We start from the raw sequence: 17,438 nt of genomic DNA on the forward strand, positions 1-17,438 counted from the left end.
AAAACCCACAAGTGTTCAAGCGGTTCTGGTTAATAATTCACAATTCGGAAATGTGTGTATGCATGCGTAACTAACAGGGTTATAAGGTAAAACTGATAGATTTTGTTGCGTCAAAAGTCGGAAGTCTGTATTTTCGGAAATTAGTGCAAGCCGTACCTGCATCTACGACACCAACTTAGCCCCCTGTTCCAAATTTGAACGTAACGAGCAGATAAGAGAGATAGCTATGCAGGCAATGCAGCGCCTCATGAACCCCGAAGAATTTGCGGTCGCCTCGATCAGCAGAGTTAGAGTGGGACAGTGTCCCATTTGGGAAGTGGAAATTCGCAAATTTCTGCAGGGCAAAGGATGGCCCGTGTGGAGCGGTTTCTGTAATAACGACGACTCGGGTCCTGGAAGTATAGGGCATACTTGGTGGGAGAACCTGAGTGAGATCCATAAAAAGAGCTTAGCAAAAGCGCGCAAGCCGATGGCAATCGTGTCCTGCATGGCACAATTGCGAGGCACAGAGGAGGTCGTCAGGACGCTCCGAAAAGAAATAGAGGGCATACATCGTATGAGTAAAATCGATGTATGCGAAATGGAAAAGGAAAACCTGGAATTGAAAAGGCAGTTAGAAGCCAAGGACAAAGAGGTGGCTGACGCCAAACGGGGTCACCAGTCTTGTCTGGCCCATTTAAGCAGTTTTCAATCCCAGTATGAGAAGGCTTATCAGGACACGCAGCGTGCCATCCTGGTTAAGAAAGAGACGGAGAAGCAGGTGGAGACACTACAGAAGCAATGCAGCGATCTCAAGGCAGCCTTGAGAGTGCTCCCCGCTGCAACCATGGAACAAAGGCAGAGTACCTTGGACCATGCAAAGTGCAGAAAGCAAATTGCAGACCTGCAAGCAATGCTTTCTGTCCAAAAGGGATTCCAAGACACCTTTGGGGAAGGTTTAGACCAGGAAGACGGCCCTGATTGGGAAGAACTGCAAGAGACAGCGCAGAGATATGTTCAGGGAGCATGTGCGCAGGGAAACCCCAAAGGAGGAGAGCACCCCCACCCCCCACACAGCAGGTAATACAGGCTCCCATGAGCCCTGTAACAACCCACCGCACCGCCACAGCAGACAAGGCTGAAGTCTTATATTCCACCTCCCTCACAGTGACCCAATTACGGGACACGTGCGCTAAAATCGCACCGTTCCTCCCCGCTTCAGACCGACACCATTTCTTTGCCACCGTCAAACACCAGGCGACCATGTACGGCCTGGATGAAAAAGAGCAGGTAAAGCTCACGGTCCTCAGCTTAGACCCATCGGTCGCAGCAGCCCTTCCCGACCCACAGAATCTAGGAGGAGGCACCCTTGCAGAAATGCATACCGCGATCCTGGATGCGATCGGGTACAACCGGGGCGACCCCATAGACAGTCTAAATAAATGCAGACAGAAAAAGTCCGAACACCCCACAGCGTTCGCAGGACGCTTGTGGATTCACTTTGAAGCCGTTTTCGGCAACGTAGACCGTGCCCATTTGTCCGCAGACAATATGGCCAAATGGACCCGCACCCTTATCTCCCATGCCACGGAAGCAGGACAGAATGCCTGCAGTAATTATGACCCCTCGGAGGAGGCTCAAAATGAGAAGTGGGTGGTCAAAAGATTGTCCCGCGTTTGGGAACAAGCGGCTCACAGTAAACCCGCAGCTAGAACCCCCGAGGAAAACCAAGCCACCGCAGATGTGCAGGCAGTAAGAACCACTCTTCACAACCCCGCCTGGGTAAACGAGGGAAAGAGCAGCCCCCCAGCAAAACCGCAAGAATGCTACATTTGCAGACAGTTGGGACATTTTTCCAAAGAATGCAAGGCCCCTAAAAAACCACAGAAAGCCCAAGAGACAGGCACTCTCAATAAGAAAAAGGCCGAGCCCATACATAGCGTTAGCGCCCAGTCCGATCAGACAGACTTGACCGGAACGGACTGACTGTGTACAGGCTCCCCCAGCTGGGTCTGCGATACCCTTTGGGATAGGTCAGGACGACCCATAGTCGCAGCAAAGGTTAGGGGACAGCCGATCGAGCTTCTCTGGGACACAGGAGGGTCCCGCACAACCTTAAATTCCTCCACCCTTGGTAAGGATACGTGGCCCACCACAGCCACTGTCACCCTCAGCGGCCTCACAGGCCACTCACAGCAGGGACATATCACAACCCCTGTACCCATCCAGATCGGAACCATTAATACAAAGCACCCCGTAGTGTTAGTCGACCTGCCCCCAACAGCAGAGCACATTTTAGGGATCGACTTCATGAATTCTCATCACCTCTCTTTCGATCCAGTCAACCAGTGTGTCTGGAAGATGGTGAAATCCGCTAGAGCCCCCGCAATGCTCAATATAGGGGATATGAACAAAATTAGCGCAGTGGGCGAGTTTTGGTTCAACCCCACCACACTCAGCACGGACCGACAGGTTAGGGCAGTCCTGCAAAAGAACAGGGCAGCATTTGCAACCCACAAACACGACTGTGGACGGATGACCGGTTCCGTACAGATAACCGGACCGGACCCAAGACCCCCAAAACAGTACGGATTTCCCCTAGAAGCAGAGGGAGAAATCCTAAAGGTTATAGAAAGTTTATTAGAGCAGGGCGTCCTAAGATCGGTAGCCTCAACTAATAATGCCCCGATTTGGCCAGTAAGGAAACCCGACGGATCATGGCGCTTGATAAACTCAATAAAGTCACCCCCGCAGCAGCCTCCAGCGTTGCAACAAGTCCTGAGACCATGCTCAAACAGGGACTCCGTGCCCGATATTTCACGGTTTTGGACGTCAGTAATGGGTTCTGGTCCATTCGATTGGCAAAGGCGTGCCAGTATAAATTTGCCTTCACTTTCAGAGCGCAGCAGTACACGTGGACATGCCTGCCACAAGGCTTCCACAACTCCCCCTCCATTTTCCACCGACAGCTGGCAAATGGACTAGCAAAATTTTCTCGCCCCGAATGTCTGGTACAGTATGTAGACGACCTACTACTGCAGACAGACACAAAGGAAGAGCACATTGAGCTTCTGTCCGAACTCCTGGAATTACTACACTCCATTGGCTGTAAAGTCAACCCCAAAAAGGCCCAGATATTGGAAGAAAAGGTGATATATTTGGGTACTATCATCACACACGGCAAACGCGAGATCGAGCACAAAAGAATTGACTCGATCGCTAAATTGCCCCTTCCCCAACACGTTTCAGCCCTCCGGTCGTTTTTAGGACTGGTTGGCTACTGCCGAAACCACATTGATGGTTTCGCCAGCAAGGCAGCTCCCCTCTCAGACCTCCTAAAGAAAGGAACCCCCGGGAATGGCTTCCGCAGCATACGGATGCTGTGGAATCATTAAAACAGGCGCTCATAGCAGCCCCCACACTACAAGTTCCAGACCCGCTTTCCCCTTACGCCATAGAGGTAGCGACCACAGACCGCACCCTTTCAGCGGTGCTCCTGCAGGAACGGCACGACCAGCTAAGACCCATAGCTTATGCCTCCCGGATTTTAGATGCTGTGGAGCAGGGATTTTCAGCCGGTGAGAGGCACCTGCTCGCAGTTTTCTGGGCAGTCCAGTACTTTTCATACATTACCGGACTGAACCCCATCACCATTTTGACCGAGCACACCCCCACCCAACCTTTACTAGACGGACGACTTAAAGACGGTACCGTCAGCCAAATCCGCGCTGCTCGGTGGACCCTTCTCTTACAAGGACGGGACATCACAGTAAAACGGACAAAGACTCACACATACTTAGCGGACAATCTACAGTACCCCGGAACCCCCCATGAGTGTGAAATCATCTCGCCCCACCATAATACAGGCCCCTTTATAGCCAAAACACCCCCCAGAAAACTAGCCACTCCATCTCAGAACCCCCCTCACCCGGACACGTGTGATCCCATTAGGATCTATGTGGATGGATCTTCCACAGTCCTGGATGGGCAACGCATAGCAGGTTGTGGGATTTATGTGGAGGACGCGCAGGGACATGCCCTCGAGGAAATCGCATTAAAATTACTCGGACACTTAGGCGCGCAGGCAGCAGAGCTTGCGGCCATCGCTTACATTGTAGAGCACCCAGATTCCTTCCCCAGCCCAGCAGACATATATTCGGACAGCCTATACGTCTGCAAAAGCCTCACTGAATTTCTGCCCCTCTGGGAAACAAGAGGATTTGTTTCCGCGGATGGGAAACCCCTCCCCTCAGCCCCATTACTCCGCCATATTTTGGAAAAAGCCAAGAACAGGTCTTTTGGCGTTATAAAAGTCCGCAGCCACCATCGTTCCTCCCCCCCTGGAAATGTAAAAGCCGACGTGCTGGCTAAGGCAGGATCCAGGCATGGGTATTTTTGGAAGCCCCCCGAGAGCGCCCTAGTGAGTGCGCCAGTAAGTGCAGTTCAGGTCGCGCAGACTAGGATCGAAGATCTAGTAGAGGCCCAGAAGCAGGATAGCGCTCTCACTGAAATCGTGAAAGGGAAGTTTCCAGCCTCATACGAGAGGTACAGAAATACCATAACCACACATGACGGTGTGGTGCTAAAGGACACCCTTAATGTAGTTCCTGAGCAGGATAGGAATCAAATGATCTGTTTATTCGATGATGGTCATGGACACCAGGGAATCGAACCCACCGCAGCCCACCTGAAACAGCTTTGTTGGTGGCCTAATCTCAAAGAGGATGTATCCCATTACATCGAGAATTGTCTCATCTGCGCTCAGAACAACCCAGATAGATATGCCAAAAAGGCACATCTCAGCCACACCTGACCCGTTAATGGCCCCTGGACTAACCTCCAGATCGATTTTATAGGTCCATTACCCCCTTGCAGGAATGGCTATAAATATGTTCTGGTGGTCATAGATACTTTTACAAAGTGGGTGGAAGCATTTCCATCCCGCACCAACACCGCGAAGACCACAGCCAAAATCCTAACCCACCACATTTTTACAAGATGGGGACTCCCCCGCAGTACTGAGTCGGACCAAGGTTCTCACTTTACGGGACGGGTCATGCAGAACGTCCTCACGATATTTGGCATAACCCAAAAATTTCACATTGCGTACCACACTCAGTCGAGTGGTATAGTGGAGCGCATGAATCGGACCCTAAAAACCACCCTTAGAAAAATGGTCCAGCAGAACAACACCACTTGGGATTCGGTCCTCCCCTTTGCGCTGATGTTTTTGCGTAACACTGTTTCCACCTCCACAGGTTTCACCCCACACACCCTCATGACCGGACGCCCCATGAAAGGGACAGAGTACTTGTTGGGTTTAGACCTGACCAGCCCTGAAGTTACGGCTCTCACCCACGAGAAAGCTGTTGAACAATTACTTATAAATGTAAAAACGGCTCAGTTAGCAGCCGCTGTTAAACTGGGCACTAAAAGAAAACAGAGCAAGGCCTGTTTTGCTAAGGCAGTACATGCAACGGAGTATAATATAGGACAACAAGTGATGCTGTCTGTGTATAACCCCAGCACATTTCTGTCTCCGAAATACTTGGGTCCGTACTCCATTACGGATAAAGTAAGCCCATCGGTATACAAAAGCAATTACCAAAATGGTAAGACTGCGTGGTTTCACATAAACCAGCTAAAGGTTTACGGAGCACAGTCAAACCACGCCCACCACGTCATGCTTGACGCGGCAGACCAAACCCCGCCCACAGCCAACGTAACCACACCAGCCCCTTCCACATCCAGTCCAGACACGGACTCGCCCCCGACTCCACCCACAAACTTTACACTCTGCCCCGGAATGCCCACAGACTGCAGCAGCAGAGACAGCGACTGTGACTCTGACGACAGCCACAGCACGCCTCCCTACTATCCTGATCCTACACCCAGCGACTCCGACTTCGACTCCAGTGACCCCTTCCTCATCACTTACTTAAATAAACCACACCACCGACCACCGAACCACACGGACAACCCCGACTTTGTCCCCACCCAACTCGACCCTACTCATTGGCACCGCGACAACTCCTGCAGACTCATCCGCAACGACGAGGACGACCCCAACTCACGCCACGCAGCCCTTTCCGCCCTAATTCACTCCAGAGTTTGGCACCCAGGAGAAGGTGACGACCTCGGGTCTGACTCCCAAGCCGCCAACCCCTTTGCGACCCTGTTCGCAACAGAGAACTGAGGTGTCCACATGATGATTTAAAGGAGACACTTGGTGAAAAGTGTTGTCCTTTCTGATGGAACCTGCAGGATGTTTTCCGTTGTTTGTATGTTTGTTTAATGTTGTTTGTCCAACAGGAGAATGTTCTCACCGCCACACACCCATTCGCCTGAACTTTTTAAACTTTTCCCACTGACACCCACCGCAGCCACAAGCCCATTCTGCCGAAACCTCTGAGGACTTGCCACAGACACCCACCACCACCACATGCCCATTCGGCTGATACCTCTGAGGACTTGCCTCAGACACCCACTGCCACCAGACGCTGGTTCAGCGGAACTCACTTTTCAGCTGATACTTGTTCGGGTATCAGACGCCCGATCGTAACTGCTCTTCTGATTTAATGGAAGATTCAGAACAGCAACCCCACCATGATGACTACATTTTTGTCCGTTCTTGTCGGTTGCTCAGGCAGTGGAGAAACGGCGTGAGACCCGCCCTGCCTGGGGATCCCCCCCGTTGGTCAAAAACGCTCGGGTAGGGGACATATGGTATTGGTAGCCGTCCTACCCGGGGACTCCATCCAAATCTTACCCGTCGCGGCCCATACGCACCTCATTCGACCTTTTCCTTTCAAAAACAGTTTTATTTATTTAGGCAACCTTTGGGTTGCTGCCAAATGCTATTTACATCCTAGAACATTTGGATGCTAAACTTAGCACTGGTCCACCATTGGGAAGTGTGCCGTGTCCTAACGTTTGTTTTGAAAAAAAAATGGGGGCGAAGTCACATATAGTGACCAATTATAAGGGTTTAATTGGCCCCAAGAAGGACAGACACAGTAACACACCGGATATTAAACCGAAGTATTTACACACACTACGCTTGTCTTACAGAACTCCAGAAGCTCTAGGACCGGAGAAAAACAGAACACAGAGAAAGAAAAGAAAGAGGACAACCATGAGGACTTCGGTCATCATGCTCAACATCTTTTTGGACATTTGGTTGCGCGGGAACGCGGACCCCATTACTCCAAACCCCCCTGCCGTTAATGTTTCACTGCCCCGCAGTACCGAGGGCCCAGTCACCAGCCACGCTGCATTATCCTGGTGTGCCAAGTTCATAACTTGGTACTCCCTATCATACATCATTGAGGCACTGTTAGCATTGGCTATACTCAGTTGTGCAGTACAGACCATGCGCCTCCGCAAGTGGAAAAGGAGAGCGTACCGCGCTCGAGCCCCGGTATATCGGATCCGATCCCCGATATTCGGCTATGACCAGACCCCAGGCCCCCGCGACCTATAAAGAATAAAGAGTATTCACTTGCGTTATAACTGTAAATAAAGAGATGTACAAAACGTTTTCATTTTAAAAAAAGTATGATCCTGAGCTTGACTGCCAGCCAGGAAAGAGTATATTAAATGTTGTGATTGTTGTTGTATGTTTTAAGAAGATAGGATAATGCAATGTTTAGTGAGTATAGAGTATAGAGGTAAAATTAGAGGTTCCTGGTTTATTTTTTTGATACATGCCCCTGCCTGACATAGCGCCCTCAAAAATGGTTTAGGTAAATTTTTGTGCATAGCTAGGGTCAGAGTAGTGGTCATGTAGGAGGTGCCCCCCCGGTCAGGGAACGAAGAGGACAAATTTATGTGATCCTTCACGCTAGGATCACAAGGCGGGAATGTAGTCACGTAAAATGGCTGCTTCCCGATTAATTTGGCCAAAACCCGATTTAAAATGGCTAACCAGAAAGGCTGATGGGAAAAGCAGGTAACAAGACACAAACGGACAGCTGCAGGCAGAATATCATATTCGGCTCTGGGGAAGTCGGCCCAGATCGATACTCAGGGCTATTAACAGCCCATCAACCCAGACATCTGCAGTTTAATCGGCTATCCCCGGGAACAATTGCAACATGTTAGCAATTGAATACCGGGCCAGACCTGTTGGCGCCTGCAGTGACCGAAACAAAGGCAGGTGAACAACCACCCCCCGATCGGGGAATCGCCTCGCAATTGGACGTATCGAACCCAGTGATTGGGAACAAGTCCAATCACTTGGGACTCAGGGTCAAGGGCCGCCCCGAGAGGCGGGAAGCCCCTGGGCCCTATAAAGTGAGGGGCCAAGTTCAGATCTCTCTCTCTCTCTCCCTTCTTCGCCTGCTCGAGACCTTCGCAAGAACTGCAACCGGCAACTGTAAGTTTGAATCCAGCGATTGCTATCCGATAAAGACTCCTAGCCATCGACCTGTATCAGCCTTTTGAATCCCGCGGGCCAGATCCGATTGGATTAGCCATTTGTTTCCCTGACCTGGTGGGCTCTTCCTAAAGTTAAGTATTGGCCAGTAGTGATAGGTTTATTATATAGATAGTAGGATTATTGTGTAAACATTACTTGTTGTATATAATAAATGACCGTTGATTTCAATCTTACTAAGCGGTGTGCTGACTTATTAATCATAACTTGAATTTGAACCATGTGGCGGTATCAGAAAGATACCGCATGAGCAAAGGTGACGTAACCAGAGCCAATAAACTAAGGCTAAAAAGAGCAACAATGCCCACGGCTATTTTTTCCAAGGACCTTTTTTCCCTCCCCCATCCGCCTTCCTTTATGCTGAGTGTCTCTACTGTGCCTTTCTCCACCCCCCCGCCTTCACCCCTCAGCTCTACTGGTTGCTCGCTACGAACAGGTCTTGGAACAAGTTGGTGAACGGCTTCCATGTCTTGTGGAAGCCCGCGGACAGCGAATTTTATCTTCTCCAGTTGGAGGAATTCTGACAGGTCGGCCAGCCAGTATGTGGCTTTGGGTGGTGCCGCCGATCGTCAGCCGAGCAGGATTCTTCGGCGGGCGATTAGGGAGGCAGCGGCTAGGGCATCGGCCCCCCTCCACATAAAAAGAGTTCTGGCTGGTCTGATATCCCGAAGACTTAACAACAGATTAACACCATTTGGCATCTTTTCATTCAATATTGGCAGCTGCACAGCTTCATTGCAGTTTTAATATAAGCAATAAGCATTCAGAAAGCATCCTTTGTATTTATTTGATCTCCCACTACACACTTGTTAGCCAGTCATAGCTAATAATTTGGATTCAGAAAGAGTTACTATTATAATTAAAACATATAGTTCCTGTGTTATATCACTCACCTTTGATATTCTACTGAATAACAGACATTGCTTTTTTGGTAAGTTACTGGGCTCCATTGAAGTAGATTTTTAAAGTTGATGGAATGTATTGTCACATTCTGTGGGGCAGGTAGGTTTCCAAAAACTGTATTGATGACAAAACAAAACATGTGTGTATCATTAAGAGAATCATGTGTTGGATTTCATGCCCATCAGGCATTTCTAGAAGTATGTATTTGGCCAATTATTTTTCACCCACCCCCGCATGCTATACATTAGTGAGATGGACACTGCCATGGCCGGCACTCCAGTTTCTGAGAGTTCAACTGTGGAAACAGCAGCCGGGAGGTACACATGGGTCTTGGGTGTTTTTATTTCTTTCCCATGAGGAATTTCTTTCGTTCCACTGATTACCTTCCCTGGTGACAGGCTGAGATCAAAGACTCACCCTGTGAAATAACCAGCATAAATTCACGTCCAAACATTTGATATTGTTTCATACCCACCATTCAAAATTCTCAATGGACACTTATATGGCCATCATAATGTTCTCCTGCTTTCCCAAGAGCAGTCCCATGAGATAATGTTCTGAAGAGGATTGCTAAGATTTAAGGCGATAAACCAACAGGTAACATTGGAAGTAAATGGTCAATAAAAATAGTAAAAATGAGGCAGGAAAGAGTGCACGCTCGTAGCAGATCCCTGCTGGGAGTTTTCACACATTTTGATTAATGGATGGAAAATCAGGTGGGTGCCATTATGAACATGCACCCCAGCTACAAATTTCCTCTCTAATTTGTGACATTCTGTAACCTGACATAAAAGCACCAGTAAACCAGTGGCATTTCGTGTTGAAATTCTCCAAAGGCACCCCGGTTTCTAAGTAGCTCCTACTTAAAGGTGAGATGACTTAATGTAGTATGACCAATTATAATAATACATCCACAAACCACCTCCTTGTTTTTGGTTTATGTGATGGGTTGTTTTACAACACACTATGTTTAATTGGATGGTGGTTGCAGCTTTGCTCGAGGGCAAATTTTATCGTTAGTCCAATGCAAGATTGTCCAAATTGAGTTGAGGGAGTTGCTGTGGTAGTGTTTTAGGGAAGCACACCCAGACGTGCTCCAAATTGGTTGGAATAGGTGCAAAATAGAACATACAGTGCAGAAGGAGGCCATTCGGCCCATCGAGTCTGCACCAACCCACTTAAGCCCTCACTTCCACCCTATCCCCGTAACCCAATAACCCCATCTAACCTTTTTTGGTCACTAAGGGCAATTTATCATGGCCAATCCACCTAACCTGCACGTCTTTGGACTCTGGGAGGAAACCGGAGCACCCGGAGGAAACCCACGCAGACACGGGGAGAATGTGCAGACTCCGCATAGACAGTGACCCAGCGGGGAATCGAACTTGGGACCCTGGCGCTGTGAAGCCACAGTGCTATCCACTTCTGTTACCGTACTGCCCAAGAAACTGTAATGAAAACACCATTTTTAATGAAGCGAAGCTAATTTGTGCAATACAATAAAGTTCTGGAATATTTCAAAATCAAATTTCATTTAGTATTTGAATACTCTGGGTATTTCCCCCTCATTCATAAACCACATGTAATTTTGGTGCTCATCAATAAACTATAATTGTTTGTTATATGGGATATATCTATCAGCTGGATAATACTATCCAATCAGTTTTCTAGGTGGTTGTATTCAGTAAGTATACACAAAGCGATAAGTATTGCCTGCAAGTTTTAAGTATAAACAATTACAAGATCAAAAAGACACATCTGAGCCTGATGACTATAGATTTTAATCTATTAATATTTCTGATAAATTAGGGCAGCACGGTGGCACAGTGGATTAGCCCTGCAGCCTCACGGCGTCGAGGTCCCAGGTTCGATCCCGGCTCTGAGTCACTGACCGTGTGGAGTTTGCACATTCTCCCCGTGTTTGTGTGGGTTTCGCCCCCACAACCCAAAGATGTGCAGGCTAGGTGGATTGACCACACTAAATTGCCCCTGAATTGGAAAAAAATGAATTAGGTACACTAAATTTATTAAAAAATATATATTTCTGATAAATTTACTTACGTTATCTCTCAGACTGCACTTGGGTTTAATTAATGGTTATTGTTCATTTTAGTGTGGAAGTGATCCGAGGTGAGACCATTTAAGCACAAGTTTATGAAAGGTACATAAATTCTATTGGGAAAATGTTTCACACAAAGGTTGATAAATTTGTAGAATAATCTTCCAGCCAGGATAGTAAACAAATAAACTTTCGAAATACAGCTAGGTTGTACTAGGTTGGCAAAATTATGGTAGCAAAGGAATAGATTTAAATGGGTGAGATCACATTTTATAAGCTCACATTTTTCTTGGGGCTTTAATCACATGGAGATGATCAATGGTGCTGAAAAATTTTGAATATAAAATTCTACAAACTTGGAGCAAAATGGTTCTTCTCATTAGTGAAACGGACCAAGTAAAGCAGAGCTAAGACAAAGCAAAATATTACAGATTTTGGAAATCTGAAAGAAAAGCATAAAGCGCTGGAAGCACTCAGAGGGTCAGGCAACATTTGTGGAGAGAGAGAAAGAGTTAGTGCATCAGGTCTGTGACCGGTCAACACAACTATTTTACTTCAGTATCATGCTGTTTATCCCCAACAGTGCTGTTTCTGACATTGGCGTGTTGGAGGAGCTGGGCTGCAGTGGAGAGGGGTCAGGTTTGGGGATGGGGAAGAGGAGCAAGAAATGTTTGGTGGGGGCAGGGAAGGCGTGGTGAAGAGTTGAGAGAACCAGATTGTATTTGTGACACTTTTTTCATTGTTGGCCGTGAATGGTGAAGAACTGCGACATTATTGTTCATATTTTCATCTACCCTTTTCATCTACCATTCACCACTAACCAACCTATGCCCGTGATTCTGAGCCCTGATATTTGCATGTACAAATCTGTGCGAGTTGTGGGAAAATAGACAAAGCTCTCAAATCAATAGCCCCTGCCATTTTAAACATCGGAATGGTGGGAGTCACATGGCAACTTCAGAGTTTGGTGAGAGATTTCTGGAAGTTGCACTGTTACAGCCCACAATAAAGTCTAACATCTCAGCATTTTCCATTCTTTTGTTTTGATTTATTCTTTCACGGGTGTCGCTGGCTGAGCCAACATTTGTTGCCCATCCCTAACTGCCCTGAGAAGTTAGTGGTGAACCACCTTCTTGAACCGTTGCAGTACACCCACAATGCTGTGGCAAAATGAGTTCCAGAATTTTGACCGAGCGACAGTGAAGGAACGGCGATATATTTCCAAGTCAGGATGGTATGTGGCTTGGAGGTGGTGATGTTCTTCTGGATCTGCTGCCCTTGTCCTTCTAGATGACAGAGGTCACAGGTTTGGAAGGTGCAGGTGAAACAGTCTTTGTGCGTTGCTGCAGTGCATCTTGTCGATGGTACACACATTGGTGGTGGAGGGAATTAATGTTTAGGTTGGTGGATGGGGTTCCATTCAGGGAGACTGCATGCGCTGGATGGTGTCAAGCTTCAAGTGTTGTTGGAGCTGCCATTGTCTCTAACTAAACATCAGTGAGCAGGTTATTGCTGAGTAAGTGCCTGCTGGTAACATTGTTGATGACCCCTTCCATCACATTGCTAATGATGAAGTAGAGGGTGATACAGCAGTAATTGGTCATGCTGGATTTGTCCTGCTTTTTGTGGACAGGACTCACCTGGACAATTTCCCACATTGCTGAGTAGATGCCAGTATCGTAGCTGCACTGGAACAGCTTGGCTGGGGTTATGGCAAGTTCTGGAACACAAGTCTTCAGTCCTATTTCTGGAATGTTGTTCGGGCTTGTAGCCTTTGAAGCGCCCAATACCTTCAGCCATTTCTTGATGTCACATGGAATAAATTGAATTGTTTGAAGACTGGCATCTCTGATGTTGCGAATCTCAGGGGGAGGCCGAGGTGGATAATCCACTCGGCGCTTCCGATTGAAGACGGCTGGTAGAGTGAGGGGCATGCTGGGTAATGAGGTTACAGGTTGTGGTTGAGTACAATCCTGTTGATGCTGGTGGCCCACACAATCTCATAGACGCCCATGAACTCGCAGAACTGTTCTGAATCTATCGCAATAAGCACAGTGATAACGCAACATGATGCAGGGTTTGGTCAGTGTGAAGATGGGACTTAGTCTGTTTGGTGGTCACTCAGATATGGTCAGACGCATTTGGCACAGCTGGTGAGGACACGGTCTGTTTTTCCTCTTGTGGTTCCCTCAGCCCCTACCCCTGGTCTGTCCATTATTGAGAAAGGAAAATCGGGGCCACCTCCCCAAATTCCTCTTTTTAACCAAAATACAAACCATTTTTCCCCGCCCTGAATAACCCACCTCCAAAATTTGTGGGAGCCCCACGTTTCTGTGTAAAATCACACTTTCTATTGGGCGACAGACATTGCCTTTATTGTGACCATGTCTCGAGCATGGAGTCTGCTTGTCTTTACCGTTTAACCCTCCCTTACAGGCCACACTCGGTCAAATGCTGCCTTGATGTCAAGGGCAGTTACACTCACCTCAAGTGGCAACTTCAGGTCACCGTAGCTGTGCAGTATTTGCTGTGTCCCGACCCACCAGCATCACCACGGAGCAGCTTGTTGTGTAGATGGTCTGACATATCATGGGGCGTTTAGTAAGATCTTTAAGTAAACTCTCCGAAACATTCTGAACAGGCCATGTAGTGGGATTCGTTGCGGGTGGGATTGAAAGGGGGAGTGTACCCGTTCCTACTCTTAAAACGGTTCGCCTTCGATAATACACGGACAAAAATGTAACCCAATTTAAAACAAAAGTGGGGTTGGGGGGGGGGGGGGGGGGGGAACTGGAATTCATCCCGCAACTTGGTTGATTTCCAAGATTTGGTCAATTAGCACGCACAATTCTAAAGTGAAATTGAAACACCGCCAGACTGTTTCAAACTCTTCCCAGTCTAATTCCTTAAAATGATAAGATTTCATACATCTCACCTGTAAATAGGAAAGCTGCTGTGCACACGGATTGGAATAAGGTTCTGTCCACGGCCATGTCTCTCTCTCTCTCTCTCCCTGGCCGCTCGAACTCGAATTACTGTATTATGTTTCCTCATTCTTCCAAAGCAGGTGCGAAGTTTGGAGCAGGGGTTAGTTACAATGCTGGGCGGAGACTGCCTGGAACAGGCTGCATGCAGGGGGCGGCACTTCCCGCATTGTGCAATAAGGGTTCGCCCTTTGCCCAATGCATTTGTTACCTAATTGCTGGAACAAGGAAAGTTCCAGGTATATTAACTGAATAAATAATTGTGGGGACACCAGGAAAATCCCCTGTGTTTAAGAAACGGAACTGATATTATTGTTCACACTATGATGCAACAAAGTTGATGATCACCCTCCTGGTATGATTGTTGACCTTGTGATTTTATCTTTAAATTGTATTTGTTGTCGTTTACCGGGCGGACCACACCGCATCATCAGGCAAAGCAAAGGGTGGAGGGGTTTGCCTCCTCATCAACTCCTCCTGGTGCTTGGATGTGGCGACCCTGACGATCTACTGCTCCCCGGACCAGGAATACCTGACCATGAAGTGCCGCCCATATTATCTTCCACGTGAGTTCACTTGAGCCATTCTCACAGCGGTCTACATCCCACCCCAGGCAGAAGTGAGGAAGGCGCTGGATGAACTGTACACAGTAATAAACAACTACGAAACAGAACACCCGGAGGCCTTGTTCATCGTGGCCGGGGACTTCAACAAGGTCAACCTCAAGAGAGTACTGCCAAAATTCCACTAGCACATCTCCTGTCCCACCAGGGGCGACAACACTCTTGACCACTGCTACTCAAAAATCAAGGGCGCCTACCGTTCCATCCCCCGACCGCACTTTGGGAAATCAAACCATAAGACGATGCTCCTTCTCCCAGCATACAAGCAGAAACTCAAGCGGGAGAATCCAGCTAAGAAGGTTGTGCAGTGCTGGTCTGAGGAAACAGAAGAGCTCTTATGTGACTGCTTAGAGACAGTGGACTGGTCCATATTTAAGAACTCAGCGACCAACTTAAATGAGTATGCCACCACCATCACAGACTTCATCAGCAAATATGTGGATGACTGAGTGCCAAAGAAAGCAGTTCGTGCGTTCCCCAACCGGAAACCATGGCTCAATCGCGAGATTGACTCCCTACTGAAGGACAGATCTGAGGCAATCAAGTCAGCCGACCCTGACCTATACAAGAAATCCTGGTACGACCTCCGCAAAGCCATCCGAGATGCCAAGGGAGAATATCAAACCAAGCTAGAGTCACAGACAGACTCCCGGCGGTTGTGGCAAGGACTAAACAACATAACGGGCTACAAAGCGAAGCCGAGCAGCATCTCTGGCAGCAGCGCACCCCTCCCCGATGAACTCAATGCATTCTATGCTCGGTTCGAGCAGGTAACCAACAATCTGCTGTTGAGCGCCCCAGCGGCCCATAACTCACCCATACCCACTATCACAGCTTCCAAAGTCAGATCGGCCTTCCTGAAAGTGAACCCTCGGAAGCCGATGGGCCCGGACAGGATCCCTGGTCGTGCACTCAGAGCCTGCGCGGACCAGCTGGCAGAGGTGTTCGCGGACATCTTTAACCTGTCCCTACTCACTCCGAGGTCCCCACCTGCTTCAAGAAGACCACCATCATACCGGTGCCAAAGAAGAACCAGGCATTGTGCCTCAATGACTACCGTACGGAGGCCCTGACTTCAGTCGTAATGTAGTGCTTCGAGAGGTTGATCATGAAGCGCATCACCTCCTTACTCCCAGAACGCCTTGATCCACTGCAATTCGCATACTGTCGCAAGCGGTCCACAGCAACGCCATTTCCCTGGCCCTACACTCATCCCTAGAGCATCTCGACAACAAGGACTCCTATATCAGACTCCTATTTATTGACTACAGCTCCGCCTTCAACACCATAATCCCAACCAAACTCATATCAAAGCTCCAAAACCTAGGACTTGGCTCCCCACTCTGCAACTGGATCCTCGATTTTCTGACCAACAGACCACAATCAGTGAGAATGAACAACAGCACCTCCTCTACAATAGTCCTCAATACCGGGGCCCTGCAAGGCTGCGTACTTAGCCCTGTACTATACTCCCTGTACACACACGACTGCATGGCAAAATTTGGTTCCAACTCCATCTACAAGTTTGCTGACGATACGACCATAGTGGGCCGGATCTCGAATAACGACGAGTCAGAATACAAGAGGGAGATAGAGAACCTAGTGGAGTGGTGCAGCGACAACAATCTCTCCCTCAATGCCAGAAAAACTAAAGAGCTGGTCATTGACTTCAGGAAGCAATGTACTGTGCACACCCCTGTCAGCATCAACAGGGCCGAGGTGGAAATGGTTAGCAGTTTCAAATTCCTAGGGGTGCACATCTCCAAAAATCTGTCCTGGTCCACCTACGTCGATGCTACCACCAAGAAAGCACAACAGCGCCTATACTTCCTCAGGAAACTAAGGAAATTCGGCATGTCCACATTAACTCTTACCAGCTTTTACAGATGCACCATAGAAAGCATTCTATCTGGCTGCATCACAGCCTGGTATGGCAATTGCTCGGCCCAGGACCGCAATAAACTTCAGAGAATCGTGAACACTGCCCAGTCCATCACCCGAACTTGCCTCCCATCCATTGACTCCATCTACACCTACCGCCACCTGGGGAAAGCGGGCAGCATAATCAAAGACCCCTCCCACCCGGCTTACTCACTCTTGCAACTTCTTCCATCGGGCAGGAGATACAGAAGTCTGAGAACACGCACGAACAGACTCAAAAACAGCTTCCTCCCCGCTGTTACCAGACTCCTAAATGACCCTCTTATGGACTGACCTCATTAACACTACACCCTGTATGCTTCATCCGATGCCAGTGCTTATGTAGTTACATTGTATACCTGGTGTTGCCCTATTATGTATTTTCTTTTCTTCCCATGTACTTAATGATCTGTTGAGCTGCTCGCAAAAAAATACCTTTCACTGTACCTCAGTATACGTGACAATAAACAAATCCAATCCAATTTAAACTCACAGTGAGGTGAAGCAATTTGCGCCTTCTGGGCGGTACGTGA

General features: G+C 48.2%; 1 protein-coding gene across 1 annotated transcript in view; it reads right to left on the bottom strand.

Annotated features, from left to right (window-relative positions):
* The window catches only part of LOC140427770 (interleukin-10 receptor subunit beta-like), a 49,687-nt gene extending 35,226 nt beyond the window's left edge, over positions 1 to 14,461 (bottom strand). The window contains exons 1-2 of the mRNA XM_072513406.1: positions 14,314 to 14,461; positions 9,310 to 9,433 (exon numbers count right to left, since the gene is read on the bottom strand). Of these exons, the coding sequence (XP_072369507.1) occupies positions 9,310 to 9,433; positions 14,314 to 14,371 (182 nt within the window). The 5' untranslated portion in view covers positions 14,372 to 14,461. The remainder of the gene's footprint in view (positions 1 to 9,309; positions 9,434 to 14,313) is intronic.
* Between the last annotated feature and the right edge of the window lie 2,977 nt (positions 14,462 to 17,438).

The sequence above is a fragment of the Scyliorhinus torazame genome, chromosome 8 (genome assembly GCF_047496885.1).
Source record: "Scyliorhinus torazame isolate Kashiwa2021f chromosome 8, sScyTor2.1, whole genome shotgun sequence".
In the NCBI taxonomy this organism is placed as follows: Eukaryota; Metazoa; Chordata; class Chondrichthyes; order Carcharhiniformes; family Scyliorhinidae; genus Scyliorhinus; species Scyliorhinus torazame.